General features: G+C 46.4%; 1 protein-coding gene across 1 annotated transcript in view; it reads right to left on the bottom strand.

Annotated features, from left to right (window-relative positions):
• LOC103186476 (A disintegrin and metalloproteinase with thrombospondin motifs 2) overlaps positions 1-19659 on the bottom strand; it is a 95226-nt gene that overhangs the window by 15863 nt on the left and 59704 nt on the right. Inside the window, exons 5-11 of the mRNA XM_007905541.2 lie at positions 16945-17028; positions 15375-15531; positions 12378-12483; positions 10574-10717; positions 6552-6684; positions 2395-2508; positions 33-178 (exon numbers count right to left, since the gene is read on the bottom strand). Coding sequence (XP_007903732.1) covers positions 33-178; positions 2395-2508; positions 6552-6684; positions 10574-10717; positions 12378-12483; positions 15375-15531; positions 16945-17028 — 884 coding nt within the window. The remainder of the gene's footprint in view (positions 1-32; positions 179-2394; positions 2509-6551; positions 6685-10573; positions 10718-12377; positions 12484-15374; positions 15532-16944; positions 17029-19659) is intronic.

The following is a 19659-nucleotide window of genomic DNA, read 5'->3' as shown; positions in this document are numbered from 1 at the left end:
TGAGAATGTTCTCTGCGTCCGCACTTACTTACAATGGGTTATCGCACTGGCGCGTCCGAAACTGCACCCCAATTCCGCAAGTTCGGGAACAGGAGCCAAAGTTGCTCCACGCTCCCCAATTCCCGTCCTGTCTTAATACGTCGGGCGTGAGCCAGATACAGTGACCTTTAAAGCAATGCTGGGGGAAAAGGAACAAACTTAAGTGATTTATAGCAAGCCTGTAAATATTACTCCACTTCTCAGTACAAAAAAAATATACTTTCTTCTCATTAGATTGCCCTTGTTGCCAAAGTAGGTGGAGCAACTATTAATCTCCACAAATGTTTCAAACTTTGTCGATGTGGAAAAAAAATGTGAGTCATTGGGAATGAGTTTGTAGCCCTATCATGGCACACAGCGATGGGAGGGAGGTAGGAACAGCTATTCTGAAGGTTTGAGATCAGATGGGCCAAAGATCTTGTAATTTTGTGAAAGGCTTTTCTCTGAGGCTCCATCACTTGAAAACAAATGCTCAATGTTCTACAATGAACTAAGTTTTAAGGAGTATTCCTCACAACAGCTGTGCTGTTGCCAAGAGATGTGCTTGGTTTTCCTCCAGAGTACATGAATTCGATTTGACTCAGGACCAAAGAATGAAAGGATCAAGTAATAATTCCAAACTCTTACAAATTGTAAAGCACTGAACAAATTCTAGAGCCAATTCTAGAGTATCTGTGCCCATAGTTTCATGTCTGTAACATGGTTTTAACAAACTCCACCAGTCTCCACAATACTTGCAACAGAACTCGAGGGTTGGCAAGTTTAGACCAGATGACCGACTATCAGATCTTCTAGTAAGTTAGGTTCCTGTTGAGGTCAAGGATATGAGTGCTTGGGGTAACGACCGAAAAGGCACCATGCAGGGTGCGGTGCAGATGTTTCAATTCACCCTGGAGAATTGGGAATGTGTGAAAGGTTTGTTTCTCTGTTCCAAAACATGAGTGGCCCATCATTCATCCCCTTCTAAGTTCACCCCTCACCCCTGCAGGAACCCTTGAGTGCATGTGTATATGTGGGTGTGTGGTGTATGTGCATGTGTGCGTCTGATGTATATGCTTGTGTGAGTGTGTGTGTGTGTGTGCTCTATAAACAACAACAACTTATGCAGGGTAGCGTCTAAGAGCGCTTAACAGCGGTGGAGCCTGACTCCGAGCCGGGGGGAGGAGCAAGATGGCCATAAGTACCGTCGAACAGAAAAGTTTTCAGGCAGGACTTGAAAGAGGGGAGAGAGGGGGCAAGGCGGAGGGATTGAGGGAATGTGTTCCAGAGTTTTGGGGTGTAGTGGCTGAAGGCACAACTTCTAATGGTGGGGCGGAGGGTGCGAGGGACGAGTAGGAGGTCAGTGTCAGTCGAGCAGAGGCACTGGGTGGTGGATTGGTGAGTGAGAAGGTCGGAGAGGTGCCAGGGAGTGAATGGACTTGAACACGAGAGTGAGGATCTTGAAGTCGATCTGTTCAGTGATGGGGAGCCAGTGGAGCCTGGCCAGAACTGGTGAGCCAATGGAGGAGGATGGCGTGGTCGACTGCGTCGAACGCGGCAAAGAGATCCATGAGGATGAGGAGGCAGAGAGAGCCCTGGTCACAGATAGAGAGAATGTTGTTTGTAACTTTGACAAGCGCTGTCTCTGTGCTGTGGATGAAAACCAGACTGCAGGGGCTCGAGGAGGGAGTGGAGGGAGAGGTGTGACCGAAGTTGATCTGCAACAATGCATTCCAGGACTTTGGCAAGGAAGGGTTGGTTGAAGATGGGACTGTAGTGTGTGAGATTAGAGGGATCGAGGGTGGGTTTTTTGAGGAGTGGTTTTCAGGGAGAGTGGAACAAGCCTGAGGAGAGAGACTGTTTGACCGTGTCGGCCAGCAGGGGGAAGAGAAGGGCGAGGTGAGTGACCAGCAGCTGGGTGGGGAGGGGGGTCAAGGTAACAGGTGGTGAACTTCATCTGGGTAATTTTGGTTGAGAGGGAGGGAGAAATGGGGGCAAAGGAGCATAAGGAGGGGGCAGTGGCTGGAGCCGTGGCAGAGGGAGAAGGCTGTGTGGATGGTCTGGGTGGGGTTGAAGGGGACATGGTGGGGGAGGACAATACAGCCAAGCAGATTTTATCACATTTTTGAGGCAAAGAAGTCTAGGACCTCTTCGCACTTGGCATTTGACATGAGGATAGAGGGGGCTTGAGGGGGTACATGACGGACGTGATGGACGGTGGAAAACACCGTCTTTGGATTGTTGTTTGCCTCCAGGATGACTTTGGAGTAAAAACATACTTTTTATCAGGAGAAAAACATAATTATTCTTAAATAGGAAGTGGATCTGTTAATGATAAAGTGAAGCATCTTGTTTTATGTATGTGACCACACAAACCTTGCCAGGAGCACACATTGTCCCATCAAGTGGAGGTCCTTTCTTCGTCTTGCAGAAATATGGGTTGTCAGGATGGCTGCACCACAACTGCTTACAGGGGTCAAAAGTCCTGAACTGAAACCCCAAGGGACACACACAGCAGATTTCATTCACTGTTCTTTCTCATTTCGTTAACAATCACCACACCAAGCACCGTACACAGATTCTCTCATGTAAAGATGATTAGTTCTACACCGCACAGCACTTCGTACCTCTAGCTATTCATTTTATTATCAATATTAATATTAATAATCCTTGCATTTGATACAGTGCCTGTTACATAGGGAGGACATCTCTAAGCGCTTCACGGGATTTTCTGTGGAGTTCAATGACTGTGTGTTTTGAAGACAAAGCCAACAGCCGATTTTTGCACAGTGACGTCCTGCAAACAGTCAGGAAGTGAAATCCATAAATTCACAATCCACAGATACTTAAATACCCAAACTTCCAGAATAGGAAACAAAACAGTGGCAGCAGATTTACTGCAGTGAACTTAAACTAACAAGCAGATTTTTAAAAAATTCCAAAGTGACAGCTCTGAAGAGCATCGTTAGTCGATTTCAGCGTGAACCTTGTTGGTTTGGATAGAAACTGAGGCACCGTAATAACCATAGCAAGTTACAGCGCAGAAGTAGGTTATTCAGCCCATCATGTCTGTGCCGGTTCTTTTAAAGAACTAGTTGGCTCATTGTCAGACTCAGCCATTGTGAAGCACTCGGGGACTCTACTCCACGTGAAGGGCGCAATATAAATGCAATTTGTTGTTGTAAAGATGATCCTAATTCAGTTCCTGCAGTTTAACCCCACTGAGAGGCCTTTCGGAAATCAAGGCAGATGATGACAAGTGGCCTCCAGCTGTTAGTCAGCGATGCCAACCTCTGGTCAGGCAATGTCCACTGCTTCTTAATCTCTGGTAACTGTCATTTTTGGCTATTTTGGGGGATTTTAATAACTTTAATATTAATAATAATAATTAATAATAAATTAACATTAGTTTTCCAATTACAATTAGGACTAAGGTTGCTCGGAACAGCCCTGCAGCCCTTCTTGAATGTACAACTACCTTTTCTGCTCCTGCAATACAATGTATGACTGGGCGTTGGGCTCTGTGTCCCCAATGGAAACGGTTCACATTACATGGAAAAGGATGGCAACTCGCTGTGCGATCCTGTAGTTTTCGCCTGTTATTAAGTTTATTCCCTGCCAACGAAACCCTCCTGTCAACTGGCTTCAATCAGTTCATCTGTAAATGGATATTAGATAAATAGTAGCAGCAAATGGCTCGTTGACAGAAAGTAATAAAACATCTGAATTCAACAATGGTTGGGTGTGTTATATGCTCACCAGCTAAAAGGGGTTACTCAGCTCACAGGGATTTAATAAACTTTATGTGCTTCTCTAAGACAGAAAAAAAAACCTCCGAAACACATCTCCTTAGAGTGAAGGTCATGTGTTCCAAGCACTTTGCTCGCTTCCTGTGCACCGATCGGCGTGGACATCACTTCCTGTGTGCTGTGAATGGCCGTCGCAGGAAGTGAGGTCGCCGGTGACCTGACAGTCAGCCATTTTGTTTCGCTGGGGGTGCCAGCGCCGGCAGGTGGGAAGCGAACTGAACGGAGCACATGTGCAGCGAATGGGGTCCACATCATGTTTGTGTTATGAACAAATCAAATGCTATTACATAGCGCCGTGTCATAACAGCCCCACACCGCGTTTCTGGGGCCAAGTTTGAGTGGAATATTTAAACATAAAAATAACATTGGAACTTCAAATTATATACATGTTTCTTTTAACACCTTTAAAGCACAGTTGCATCAGAACGAAACAGCGTTTGCTTTTTCAAAGAAACACTTTGCATAACAATTACAGTTATGCGTTTTCTACTGATTCTGTAACACTCTGCTATTCAGCACAGGAAATTCCTAAAGTATCTGTTCCAGATGTTATGAGAGGCAATGCGAGGAGCTCTGTACATTGCAGAGAATACTGAGCACTGAAAGAAAGAAATTCCAAATATCCCACCTTGAATATTCCTTAACCATTAGAATGCTGGCACATCCACAGAGATTCCCGTCATCCCCAGCATCGGCGGTCGGGCCTTCAGCCTCGCTGCCCTCACCCTTTGGAACTCCATCCCACAGTCCCTTTGCCTCGCCTCCACCCTTGCCTCCTTCAAGGTCCGTCTCAAGACCCTCCTCTTCAACCGTGCTCTTGGTCAACCTCCTACCCCATACTCCCTGCCCTCCACCTCTCCTGATCCCAACCCCCAATTGTTTTTGTTTTAGTTCATGTGCTGTTTTTTGAACTAATTCTCCTCAGATTCAAAGCAACTCAATGGATGCATTACTGTATTAACCCTACACTGATAATATAGGTCAATTGTTCATCAGCACAATATACAGTCGTAACACTTTACACTAAATCCCGTGAAATGCTTTGATTCATTCTCCCGATGTGAAGCGAGCCACATCAAGTCATCAAATCCAGGGACGATTCACCTATTTAACAATAATGTTTGCATTTAATTTAGCACCTTTTCACGACAAAACATTTTAAAATGCTCCACAGTATGTGGCAACTGTATTTGTGGGATATTCTATGCAGTGCTTTGAGCTGTCTCAATGACGTGATAAGGTGCTATATCAAATGCAAGGATTATTACTATTATTATTATCTAAGTAATAACAGAAACAATTTCAACATGATCAAAGTTTCTGTGGCTCTTCCCCTTGCCCACTCTCGATTCTCTATCTCTCCTATTCTGACTGCCCAATTGTTCTGCTGAGTCTGACTATTATACCTATCTGACATTGTTGCCACAATGAGTCAGTCACCTCTCGATTCCATTTCCTGTCCCTTCATTTTCCCTTCAAGGAAGTGGGAGCAAATGAATTGAAAAAAAAACATGGTTTACATACAAAGGCTAGATTTGGAAGATTGAACATTCTGATGTGATCCATTTCTGGTCAGTGTCCGAGCCGAGATCGCTTGCGTTCGATGTGATTCCGCTTTCTGGTTACCGGTCAGATCCGATAACTTGTGCAAATATCAATTGTTTGGGAGTGTCAGCCGGGTGCCTGACACATGCAGAAACCCATCACCGTTCTTAAGAGTCTCCAAACCAAACTGCGAATTTCATGCATCCCAACTACACATGGGCATTCAATATCAGCACTCATGACCCCAAAGTAGGGTCAAGGGTTAACCTCTGGCGTACCCATCAAAACCCAGAGAATGACTGTCATTAATTGTGTCCGCTGGCAGCCTCTGTAGCCCTATCGACACTCAGTGAGCAAATATGACTGTGGCACTGTTAAGAGTTAAAACCGGCAGCCAACATATGTTGTCAATTTCCTGCAAGAGCTGTGGGATCACACAATTCAGGCGCGTTACAGAAGGCCGCTGCTATTTCACTAATCCAAACACTCAGATTAGAAGCCTCCAGATAGAGACGTATTCCAGGACACTGCGTGGCTCCCAAGAACCAGCTCACAGCTGACAACGTCTGGAGAAACATTCTGCCTGACCTCTCTCTCCCTCCTCGGCCAAGGAAATCAGACTAGTTTGTGGCTCTTGCTTCACGTCTCCTCCGCCTCCCTCTCCCTCTCCTGGCCCCCTCCTTTCCCACCCCTCCTCCCTGCCAGCCACCCATCCTGCCCACCCAACCAAAGCGTAGTGGTTAAGCACACTCGCCTCACAAGCGAGGGGCTCCGGTTCAATTCCCAGGCAGAGTGAAATGTTTGACAAGTTTCCTTACTCCACATGCCTCTGTTTACGTAGCACCCAGTAGGAGCCCAGTTTTTAGTCAACTGGCAGATCGCTTTCTGGGGGGAATAATCGTCAAAAACAAAAAAAATGTGGTCACTCAATCCATGTCTGTTTGTGGGACACTGCTGTGTGCAACTGGCTGCCATGTTTCGCCCACAAAATACATAGTCAATTCAGTTTACAGTATATTCTGTGAAGCGCATTGAGACGTCTCAACGACATGGCAAGGTGCTATATCAAATGCAAGGATTATTAGTTCTATTATCCTTGTCAATCCTTGTGTAATTTACATCTATTCTGAAATTGAGCGCCCCGTGCCCTCCGAAAAGGGTCTCTTCCGCAACACTTACCGCTGTGCACATCATGTAGCCCATCCCGAAGTCAAAGCGACACTGCTCGTTCATGGAGTAATTGATTCCTGGAAGCTGGGGGAGTAGAGGCCAATCGTGCTCAAATGGGTCGTCACGGAGACAATCGTACGAACTACAACAACAACAACAACTTGAATTTATACAGCGTCCTTCACATGGGGCAGTGTCTCAGAGCACTCAGAACTATAGTGGTGGGGGTGAAGAGAAGGATTTGAGTAATGGTCGTAGTGTGTGTGGGGTGGGAGGCAGTAGGTGTTGTAGTCCAGAGGTAAATAAACCTGGGACTGCACCTGAGCTATCCAACTCTGCCACTCTCTTTTTTTAAACACGTATCTCAGCCTTTAACAGTGTCGACAAGTTTGCGTACAGAGAGCAAGGGGCCCTTCTCTTTAATCGAACGAGTCAATTAGAAATTTCAGTCTTGTCTTGAGTTTGTCAACACATAACTTTGCGACTTTCACACGGAATGTAGCTGCTAGTGTTACTGCCTTGTTTTGCCACTTTGCCCTGCCTGCTGCTGCCGCTACCAGCGGGTTCTGTTTGCTTTCTGTTAGGGATCGCTGTCAGCTGGTTACCAGGACTTGTTACCCCTCACTGCTTGTCAGCATGCTAGCCTCTGGGCACTGCTGTTTGTTCTACTCCCCGTTGTTTTTCCAGGCTGGTGGTGATGAGGCCCATTGCAATGGCACATTTTTCCTGGGAATGTGCACACACACCCTGTCACATGCAACTACACCGCTCACACGTACTGTGTCACACATACACGCACACCCTGTCATGCACGCAGTGTCACATGCACACGCAAACACACACACCGAGTCTCGTGTACATACAGCACTCCATGTCACGAATGCACACCATACAACACACACACAAACCATGTCTCACACATATACACACACACACACACACATATGTGCACCTAAACACTAACACAGCACACCATGTCTCACACACACTGTGTCACATATGCACACCATATCTCACTCGCACACAGACACATGCATACAATGGCACACATGTACACCTCCCCATGTCATGCATGCACTTCACACAACACTCCATGTCTCAAACAGACACACCCCGTGACATTACACGCACACGTACATACTGCGTCACGCGTGAACACAAACCCATTAACAAACAAAGCTACAACGTTTTAATAAACTGTTGACAGACTTTAGCACAGGGAAAAGAGAGCAAGAAACTGCAGAAGGAAAAGGTTTTATTCTCAAGATCACACCATGAGGATGTGGAGCCTGGCGTGCATCCAAGAAGCACATTTGGCAGCAGTGTTTGACCAGCCCCTGAGCTCTTCCGATAATGAACAGCCTTTTCTACTTATCCATGTGGGAAAACAAAGCATCCGAAATTGCTTAATTACAGGGAAATTATGGATTAAAGTCACTGCTACGGAATCCGTGCTACAACAACAACAAGATTTCACTTATTGAGCGCCTTTCACGTCGGGAGGACGTCCCAAGGCGCTGGACAGTTGGGTCAGGACCCGAGCAGGGGGGGAAATGGTCAGGGTGAGGGGAGGGAAGGGAGGGAGCGAGGAGGGGGTAGAGAGTCGAGAGGGGAGCTGAAGGCTCGGTCAAAGAGAAAGGTCTTGAGACCGGCCTTGAAGGAGGAAAGGGAGGAAGCAGCGAAGGCACTGGGAGATGGAGTTCCAGAGCTTCGGGGCTGAGAGGCTGAAGGCCCGACCACCGATGGTAAGGCGGTTGGGGCGGGGGATGTGGAGCAGACCGGAGCCAGAGGAACGGAGGGTACGGGCAGGTAAGTAGGGGATAGTAGGTCGGAGAGGTAGGAGGGAGCAAGGCCGTGAATGGCCTTGTAGGTGAGGATGAGGATCTTGAATTCGATCCTCTGGGGGATGGGGAGCCAGTGGAGGCGAGCGAGGGTGGGAGTGATGTGGTCGCGAAGCCTGGTGCGGGACAGTACACGAGCTGCAGAGTTCTGAATGACCTGCAGCTTGTGGAGGGAGGTGCCGGGAAGGCCGGCGAGGAGAGAGTTCCCATAGTCCAGCCTTGAGGTGATAAAGGCGTGGACCAGGGTTTCAGCAGCGTGAGGGGTGAGGTAGTGCCGTAGTCTGGCGATGTTTCGGAGGTGATGGAAGGCGGTGCCAGTTGTGGCGCGGATATGAGGAAGAAAGGACAGCTCAGGGTCAGAACCCCGAGGTTCCTGACTGGCTTTGAGAGGTGGAGAGTGCAGCCTTGGATGCTGATGGTGTCAGTGCCTGAGGTGCGGAGGCGCTGACGTGAGCCAATCAGGAGGGCCTCAGTTTTGCGCACGTTGAGCTGAAGAAAGTTGTCTCTCGTCCAGGACTCGATGTCGGACAGGCAGCTGTCAGGACATCGGTGGTCGTGGAGTTGAGGGTAGAGGAGGAAAGGTAGAGTTGGGTGTCATCCGCATACATGTGGAAGTTAACCCCATGTCTGCGGATGATGTCACCAAGGGGGAGCATATAGAGGGTGAAGAGGAGGGGACCGAGGACAGAGCCCTGAGGGACACCGCACGAGACAGTGCGGGGGCCGGAGGAAAAGCCGTTTGTGGAAACAAAATGAAGACGGTGGGAGAGGTACGACCTAAACCACTCAAGGACAGGGCCTTGAAGGTTGAGGTGGGAGGACAAGCGGTGGAGGAGGATAGCGTGGTCGACCGTATCGAATGCGGCCGATAGGTCGAGGAGGACGAGGAGGCAGAGGGAGCCCTGGTCGCAGATGGTCAGGATGTCATTGGTGACCTTGACCAGGGCAGTTTCTGTGCTATGGGCAGCACGGAAACCCGACTGAAGGGGTTCGAATAATGAATGGGTGGAGAGGAAAGAGCGCAGCTGGGAGGCGACAACTCTTTCAAGAACCTTGGACAGGAAGGGGAGGTTGGAGATGGGCCGGTAGCTTGATAGCTGCGACGCATCAAGGGAGGGTTTTTTCAAAGTGGGAGTGATGGTGGCAGTTTTTAGGGGAATGGGAACAGAGCCAGAGGAGAGGGACAGGTTGATGATGTCTGTGAGAAGTGGGGCAAGGAGGTGGAGCTGGGGGATAAGGAGTGGAGTGGGGATGGGGTCCAGGGAGCAGGTGGTGGGTTTCAAGGACAGAATGAGTTTAGGGGAGGATGGGTAGGAGTCGGAGTGCGGGAGGGAAGGGGTGGGTGGAAATTGGAGGGGGAGTGACTGCCGAGCGGATTCCCTTGATTTTGGATTCAAGGAAATCCAGCATCTCCTCGCAGTGAAGGTTGGAGGAGATGACCTGCACGGGGTGGCGGGGGTGACGGAGGAGTCGGGATGTGGTAGAGAACAGAAGCTTGGGATTGTTCTTCGCCTCCAGGATTATCCTGGAGTAGAAGGACGACTTGGCTGAGGCTAGAGTGGAGCGGTAGATTTTGAGGAGGTCCAGCCAGATTTGTCGGTAGACCGTTAGGCCAGATTTGAGGCAGGTGAGTTCAGCTGATTCAATGGGGGCTGAGATAGCAACATCAGGCGACACAGCAAATAAAACTTAACGTCTCGGAGTGCTTCACCCCAAAGCAAAGGAGAAGAGAGGGGAAGGGGAGGGGTGGGGGAAGGGGGAAGTGGCTGTCACAGTTTGAACAGCAATAGGTACCAGAATCCTTGAGAAAGACATAACATGATGCTGGGACGCCGGATGGCGTAGCTGAGCACCCCTCACACTCACGGCTTTTCCGCAGTTCTTAAACAATACAACAGCAACTTGTGTTTGTATAGTGCCCTTCACACCGGGGGCAGAGCGTCCACATCCCAACCCTCACCCCCCAACCCCAAAAAAGTCTCTTGGCAAATTAAGACCATGTTACGCATCCATGTGCACAGTCTCACACACAAGCTGTTACACATATACACTCACGCACACACACACATACACACTTAAGAATTTAAGAAGCTGGTCACATTGGTGTCAACGGCTAGGACTAGGTGGGATGCATTGTTGGCCAGCGCCGGTGAGTTCACAAGGAGACATGATGTAACTGTCACTACTTACTGCAGGTAACGGCTCAGGTCCTGTTGGCTGCAACGAGACCAGTGGAAGCGATGGAAAGCAGCCTGGACCAATGGAGCCATGATGCTGCCCATCTTTATCTCATCTTCACAGTGGTTTCCTTGTCCATCGTGTTCCATGCCTAACCTAATAATCGGGGGAGAGGCAAGGTATGACAGGGGGTGGGTGAGTGAAACAAGGGGGGAGGTAGGGAGGAAACAACAAAAAATAGCAGGACTTCACTGTGATTTTGCTCAACACAACCATTGCCCACAAAATCACAACTTGTGTTTATATATATTGCCAGTCACGCAGTCTCGGAGCACTTAACATTAGCAGAGCCTGACGTTGAGGGAGGGAAGTAAGCACAGTCAAAGAGGCAAAGGAGGGAGTTCAAAAGGAGGGGGAACGGCCGAGGGACTGGGGGAAGAGAGTTCCAAAACTTCAGGGCGTAGTGCTTGAAACCGCTGTCACTGATGGTGGAGTGGAGGGCACAAGGGACAAGTAGGAGACCGGAGTTAGCCAAGCAGAGGCAGCAGGTAGTGGAGTGGGGAGAAAATAATAAGAAACCTAGGGAATTGCCAGGGGATGAAGTGATTTGTAGACGAGTGAGAGGATCTTGAAATCAATCCATTCTGTGATGGGGGTGGCGGGCAATCCTAAGCACGGCAATAAAACATGACTCAGGACATTGTTCCCTTCGGATCTCAGATTTGTACATTTCATTTTAATGTGTTTTCCATTGTCGTCTGTGGCTTATTCTGGCCTCATGACAGCAGCGGAGAATAATGATAACAGTGGCAGCTCGCACTCAGTCAGCGCCTTTCACATATAAATTAATGCCCAGAGGCTCTTTGTAAAGTGTAACCGATTGTAATAATAATAATAATAATAATAATAATAATCCTTGCATTTGATATAGCACTTTTCACGTCGGGAGGACGTCCCAAAGCGCTTCACAGAACACACAGTAAAGTGAATTGACTGTATATTTGTGGGCGAACGCGGCAGCCAATTGCGCACAGCAATGTCCCACAAACAATCGTAGATTGAAAATGACCAATTTATTATTGTTTTTGGTTTTGGAGGGATTATTATTAGGCTCTGTGTGGAGTAAGGAAACTTGCCCAAGGTTTCGCCCTCTGCCTGGAAATGAACTCAGGTCTCTCGCTTGCAAAGTGAGTGCTCTAACCACTGAGCTACAGGACTCCAAGATGACTCAGAGGAGACCTTATAGAGGTGTATAAGATTGAAAATGTAAACCCAAAACCATACTTTAGAATGCACCGAGGCAGTAGAACAAGAGGACAAAGGTTTAGAGTTATTGTAACGGGGTGAATGTTACACGGGCAATCACAACAGCTATCGTGAGTCGGCAAGGTGGTTTATTAACAAGGTGATGAGTAGCCAGATTCATTTCAATTGGAGGTTGGAGGGGGAATCATTTCAGAGGAGTCCTCTTGTGTACTTAGTGCGCTTTACACAGCATTTACAGACTTCCTGTTGATCTATCCACAGTGGGGATTGCCTTAGTGTAATTTAGGAGGATTTTAAATGTCCTGATAAAATAGCATAAAATGCCATCAATAAAAATCGTCAGTTAAGTCACTGTTAAGTCCTGTTTGATTTGCATTAAAAAGGCATAGATTCTTTTTACAGACAGTTGTATAATAATAATAATAATCCTTGCATTTGACATAGCGCTCCTGGGCTGATTGTTACACTGAACTATTGGACGCGGGCAAGTTTGAGAGTGTTAACACTGGCTTCACTGTGGTACTGTGTTTTTGGACACTGTAATACTCACACGTGTCCAGTTTCGTGAGCAACAACAAATGCCGAAGAAAACCCGTCTTCGTGGTTCAGGGTGCAGCTACGGACAGGATGGCACATTCCTGTCACCGGGGCATAACCTGCAAAAGACGGGAGTTAGCACAGCACGAGAGGCTCTTGACACTATCGCACGCACTGGGTAAACGACTGACCGTTGCTGGTTTAGATTTACAGAATTCCGACCATTCCTGCAGCTGAGTGCTGGACAACATACTAACCTTACTCAATCACCACTGGACCTTTCTTCAGGGATGGAAGAAATCTGTTCTTACTTCTGAATCATGTCAACAGGAACAACAACAGCAACTTGCATTAGTACAGAACCCTTCACATAGGGTAACGTCTTGGAGCGCTTCACAGGGTTGTTGTTGCACTCCAAGCAAAGGGAAGGAAACGGAGAGGTAGGGAACCGGAGACTCATTTATAAAGATAGGATTTGAGAGTAGGCGACTAAGGGGAAGACTCCACATTCTTAGGATTCTGAAGAAGAATGAGATAGAGCAACCTGCAATACAATGAAGATCAAGGGAGAAGGAAGCACAAGGGGTATGGTGAATTCAGAGCTTGGGATCAGCAAAGGAGGAACAGTCAGAGGAGGAATGATCACATCATAACTGTTTGTTAGACACTGCTGTGTGCTGCATTTCGCCCATAGCATATACAGTCAATTCACTTTACAGTATATTCTGTGAAGTGCTTTGAGACGTCTCGAAGAGATGATAAGAAACTATATCAAATGCAAGGATTATGGAGTCCTGTAGCTCAGTGGTTAGAGCACTCGCTTTGCAAGCGAGAGACCTGAGTTTAATTCCAGGCAGCGCGAAACGTTGGGCAAGTTTCCTTACTCCACACAGAGCCTAATAATAATCCCTCCAAAACCAAAAACAATAATAAATTGGTCATTTTCAATCTACAATTGCTTGTGGGAAATTGCTGTGCGCAATTGGCTGCCGCGTTCGCCCACAAATATGCAGTCAATTCACTTTACAGTGTGTTCTGTGAAGCGCTTTGGGACGTCCTCCCGACGTGAAAAGCGCTATATCAAATGCAAGGATTATTATTATTATTATTATTATTAATATCACTACGGTGTTGGTAAAAGTGAGAAACGAAGATCACTAGAACGGTTTGGATGAAGAAGACCCTTCGGCCCATTTCATCTCATCCCTCCAGAACATCCACCCTCCTGTCCTCCCATCACAGCATCAAGCTGTTTCTTAACTGACTCCCAGCAACCTGGCTTCAACTCTGGTAACCCTGTTCCAACCCTTAACAGACTGAGATTGCAAGATACAAAGAGAAGGGTCGAGGGCCAGAGGTGAGAGAAGGAACTATGGAGATGTCGGAAGAAAATAAAAAAATTCGGAGTCAACATTATCTAGGACAAGTTTCTGTTTCATAGAGGACGAGATAAAGTGCACGGAATGGTAATTAACAAAGATTGATGGGGCCATCATAAAGTGCCAGCCAGACTTGCCGGAAACTCTGTTGTTGAAGAATTGACAGAAACCAGTTTTGCGTTGTTCCATGTGGTCCCTGGCCTCGCAGATATGTTTCCCGAATTGAAAAAAAAAATTCGGAAAGTGATATACAGAGGCTGACAAACTAGAGAACAGAATGTTCCTCCAGCATAGCCATGGCTCAGAAAGCTGGGTGACAGGAGATGGAGGAGGACGGGAGATCAGCTAGAGGCCTGGGTGTAACAGCCAAGGTGACATTCCTGGACAAGTCAGAGACTGCACCTTGTGTGGCTATTACCTTGTGAAGGTTAGCCTGTGTCAAGTGGAAGAGCTACAGATCTCTTTATTTTACAGCACTCCCACTTTACAGGAGCACACATGTGAGCTAACTGCTACATACCGGTGGTTAGTCAATTGGAGGATCACTATCTGGGGATAATAAATTCTCCCCCCAAAAAAATGTGGTCACTTAATTCACAACTGTATCTGGGAAACTGCCCACAAAATACACAGTCAATCTAATTTACAAAATATTCTGTGAAGTGCTTTGCGACATCTCAACCACGTGATAAGGCGCTATATCAAATGCAAGGGTTATTATTATTACTGATGCCTATGTTGAAACACGCAATTGGGTATTTGGTCAGGAGAGCTCTTGATTAGAGCAGTTTTTCCTCAGAGTTTCTAACAGAAAACACCGAGCCTGGCAAGTTTTATACTCCAGCTGTCTTTCTCCAAACTCACTTGCAGACTGCTCGAACGTACCTACACCTCCAGAGACTTCAGACATTCCAGAAAGCATTTCCATTCAATGAATATTCAAGTGACATGCCAAGTGAGAGCCAACTTTCCAACAGTCTCATCATAATTCCTACCTCCTGGCTTCCCCAAATTAGCAAGCGCTTGAGAGGCGTAAGTAGGATAACAAGGCCTTTGGGGCAAATTGTTTCTGTTTCTGATTTGTTCTCATAAGAACATAAGAATTCCTAGATGGAAGAAGACAAAGGTCCATCTAGTTTTCCTCCCACCATCCTGGCAGTTGCATCCACGTCATGTCCCAAACTATATACTTCGGTTCTCTTTAGTTGCACTAATTTTTCCTCTTCGTTCGAGGAAAACCACGTTCCTATGAATGATAATCCTAATTTTTATGATTCATCGCCTTGAATGTCGAGAGGACATTCTAAAGCACTTTGTGGGTCATACTGCAAAGTGGAGTAATTTCATGTGTTTTATATCATGGGATCTTTAATGAGGTCTAACAAGACAGACGGGGAGAATAGCATCTCAACCAAAGGCCTGCACCTCTGACAATGAAGTACTGCCCCAGCACTACATTAGAGCGTCATCTTAGACTATTGTGATTCCAAGTCCAATCGTAGGGGCTCAAACCCACAACTTTCTGACTCAAGAGGCGAGAGCACGACCAATTGAGGCAAGGTGACATGTTGAAGCAATAAAGGAGATGTGTGCAGGAGCTCTCCACACCCACCTCGAGTGGGATGTCTTACCTTGCATTCCCGCTGGACCAAAGTCCTGCCTTGTTAAGAAGATAGCGTGGTCGTGATACTCAGCGTGGCTGGTGACAGGCTTCTGCTGCGAGTAGGCCCATCGGCACACGTTCTCCAAACTCTGCGAAGGGTTCCCCACTTCGATCAGAGTCATGGACTGAATAAAGAGGAAGATATCAATCAATCAGTGTTTGCTGCTGGTGCAGAGCATGTGATCACCGGAGTCGTTGGGTTACTTCATTCGCCACAGGAAGTTAGTCCCTAATTTCCTTCCTCTCCGCTCACTACAAAATGGCCGACTTCCAGGTCACCGGGTCGCCACTGATTGAAGTATTCCCCCCCCCCCTCCCCACAACCATCCCTTCCTCAGAACTGTATTGGAGCATCAACCCAGACTGTGAACTCAATCACAATCTTCTGACTCAGAGGTAGGAGTGGTACCTACTGGGCCAGGCTGGCAACTCTGAAGGTGTTTAGAGTTTGGCTGCAACGTATGCAGAACACAGGGCTGCTCTTCACTTTCTAGGTGGCTGTGATCAACTGGTGAACAAGGCCAGGATTGTGCATGTGCCAGCCCATTCACTGAGAACAGCACGGCAACAGCCTCAACATTGTGGTTTTCAATGGCAACATGGAATATATTGGTATATCCGGGACCAAGGACAATGTGAAACATTCTCTGTCTGACCAGCGAGCTGCACTTTGGAAACTGTTTAGAAGGAACTGGATGTGATTTTATTCTATCATCTTGCCTGCACTCAGCCCCTGCTATAACATCATCGGTGAAAGCAGGGCCTTCAATTCACAATACTTCCCCACCACCTCCCCACCCCCCAAATTCGTAGGGACATTAAAAAACCAAAAAGTGCATGGTGGGGTACTTCTGATCCAAATTGCTTTCCATGGTATTGAATGAAATCCCTCTTTATCCACCTTCCCTCAGTTTTACTCTTAAGCACAGTGGTGGGTTTCTGCATGTGTCAGTCACCCGGCTGACCAACCCAAAAAAATTTTTCTCTCAGCTCCACTCTCAGCCCTGATGCCCGGCCAGAATTTGTCAAGCACTTTTGGGACATCCTCCCGGCGTGAAAGGCGCTGTGTGAGTCTCATTGAATTGGAGTAAAACAACACGTCAATGAGCACAAAACTGCAAGCTGTTTACGAAGAAAACCCGTGCACCAACCTTTCGCTGTTCAGCCTGTGGGGAGCAGTGGAATATGGCTCACAAATCAATGGAAACAAATGCATTGGACCCCCAACCCCTCCGGACCCCATCCCCTCCTACGTACACTTGAAGTTAATCCCACTTTCCTCGCTACAGAGTTGGAGATTGTTTTGCTTTCTCCTCCCATTGCGCTGGTAGCATTAAACAGACAGTGAACCTGAAACACAGAGGTTAGCAAGGGAGGCAAGTCACAGAGGCTTGACAGGATGGGATAGTAACACAGGAATGAGCAGTGGATAAACTGATGCGTTTGCGATGCGACGTGTCTGTGACTTGCTGAAGCTTTAATGCACGAGCAGCGACCACCCTTTCAGCCACAAAAAGGTTCCTCTCTCTCTCTCTTACCTTGTTGTAACTCAGCATGATGATCCGAACTAACACAACATTGATATGGGCTCCCAGAGATTCGTCGTGGTAAATTTCATTGACCTGGGAAGAAAACAAAGAGGTTCTTTTGGACACCAGTCAGCTGTTGTAGGGAAAGAATCTCACAGTTAAAGTCAAGCAATGCACAATCGCACCTGTAGACGTTCCTCTTTAACCGTTCCTCTGACCTGGCTCAGCTCCAAGCTCTACCCCTGTTAACACTCCGAGATGCTGCCCCACTTAAAGGGTGCTATGTAAATGCAAGTTGGATTCCAAAGAAAAAAATTGGTCACGCAATCCACTACTGTTTGTAGGACGCTGCTGTGTGCAATTGGCTATTGCGTTTCACCCACAAAGCACACAGTCAATCCACTTTACAATATATACTGTGAAGCTCTTTGAGACATCTCAACAACATAATAAGGTGCTATATCAAATGCAAGGATAATTATTTTTGATTATAAGTTGTTTTTGTGGTTGCTACAATAAACGCATATGCTAAGGATCACATTTCCTTTATAATCAGCCCCGTTTGGATTCAAAATTGAGTTTTATTATGAAACTGAATATAACACAGTGATTGTGCAACTAAACTAATGAATTATAGTCATGGAGCACCATCATAATAACAACACACCCAGGATAGCCAACTAGCAATATTTACAAGTTCATTATATGCAAATGCAGAAAATGAATAATCTGTTTACCCAGACAAGGAAATTAATCCAGAAGAGATGAAATCTCATTATTGACAATTTTGGCATTTTATGTAATTGTCTGGAAAATAGGAGCTTACATGGCATTAGCTGTTAAAATCACTATATTCCAAACTATAATGACTTGAGTTCCAATCAACTCGAGCTGGCCTCACTTGGAGAAGAGTGTTATACAACAATGGGGTCTGTTATGTGTCGGGTGTAATCCATGTGCAAATGCATAACTGTTTGTAGGACACTGCTTTGCGCAATTGGCTGCCCCAAAAGAATAGTCAATTCACTTTACATATATATTCTGTGAAGCACTTTGAGCAATCTAGAAGACGTGATAAGGTGCTATATCAAATGCAAGGATTGTTATAAATATTATAAATGAATATTATAAATGATTATTATAACCCTATGGTGGATTTCAGATCCCACTGCCCCCAGTTCAAAACGAGATATAGCCATGCCATAACACCTCCTTATCTCTGTAATCTTCTCTTAACCCACTCCTATACTGACCCCTCACCAAACCTTTCAGTCTTTAAATCCCGCCTAAAAACCTACTTCTTCAACCGTGTCACCTCCCCCTCCCCTTCTCCACGTCCTCCCTTGATTGGGATCTAATCCCGTCATTGTGAAGTGCTGTCATTATCCTCCATGCAGGGCACTATATAAATGCAAGCTGTGGATAAAGGGCTCAAAACATTAGAACCACGCAGGATAAATTCAGAAGGACATATGTGTTCACATGCAGAGAACACTTTCAGCCCTCGCCAAAAGCACTCAGCTAGCAAAGCATCTCAGAAAGTTCAGAGAAACTATCTCCTCAAGTGATAAGGAGTGAAAGGAGCATTCCCACTGCGGAAGCCGGAAACATCTAATATCTACAGCACAGACAGCAAGTTAATTTACATCAATCTGGACAATATGACATTCAAATAAGTGACCACATTTAGGTCAAAACTGGCATACATTTAAAGCCAGCATGGCTCAACAGTTACATAGATACATACATGCAGTCATAGGGCATGGAAACAGGCCATTCAGCCCAACTAGTCTGTCCATGCTGGTGTTTATAGTCCACAGAAGTCTATTCCCCTCTCCTACACCCTCTGTTCCCTTTTCCCTCGTGCATGCATCACGTTTTCTCCTAAATCCATTGATGCTTTCCTGTTGGTTTTAACTGCATATTTTGTGGGGGAAACATGGCAGCCAATTGCGCACAGTAGTGTCCTCCAAACAGTCGTGGATTGAATGACCACATTGTAAGTGAACATGAAGTGAATAACCGATTTAATCGGGACTGTTGGCCAAGAATACAATATATATAAATAAATATATCTAGCTCCCAATCTATATTTGTTTCTACAATGAGTGTAAAGTTGATTGAGGCATTGATCATTCTTGCTCAAACTCCCAACACTTAGCACTGTATTTGGTACCCAAAAATCTCATCAGAGAGCAACCAACCTTTCGCCACAGCTTCTCAATCGCTGAGCACCTGCATTTGTTATTGCAGCGAGCTCCAGCTGTCATCCTACATTCCTCCAACAAAGAGCAAGCTTAGCTGCAGGTTTGAGTTCAAGCTCACTGTAAATTCTTCTGACATTTCCATGTCCTTTCATTGCGATTCTCCAGGGGATTTTAAGTCCCATTACCAACTCAGTATCAAATTTTTCCTTCTACGATATTGGCAGTGCAGCCAAGGAGAACAAGCTAATGGAAAAGAGGCACTAGCTGACCATAGCATTGCCTTTGCACGTTTTATTCATCTCTCTCTCTCTTTAGTCTCTGACATTAATTCAAACCTTTACTTCCTTGATCTTAATCAAAGCCAAGTTGTGATAATAATAATCCTCGCATCGAAGTTGCGTCTTATCACATCATCGAGGTATCTCAAAGCGCTTTGCAAGATTTTAGTGATTGTGTGTTTTGTAGGTGAACGCAGCAGCCAATTTGAACACAATGATGCTCCACGTATGACCTATTT

Source organism: Callorhinchus milii, unplaced genomic scaffold (assembly GCF_018977255.1).
Source record: "Callorhinchus milii isolate IMCB2004 unplaced genomic scaffold, IMCB_Cmil_1.0 Scaffold13, whole genome shotgun sequence".
Taxonomy (NCBI): Eukaryota; Metazoa; Chordata; class Chondrichthyes; order Chimaeriformes; family Callorhinchidae; genus Callorhinchus; species Callorhinchus milii.
Note: the sequence above shows the minus strand (reverse complement) of the source record. Positions and strands in the feature narration are given on the sequence as shown.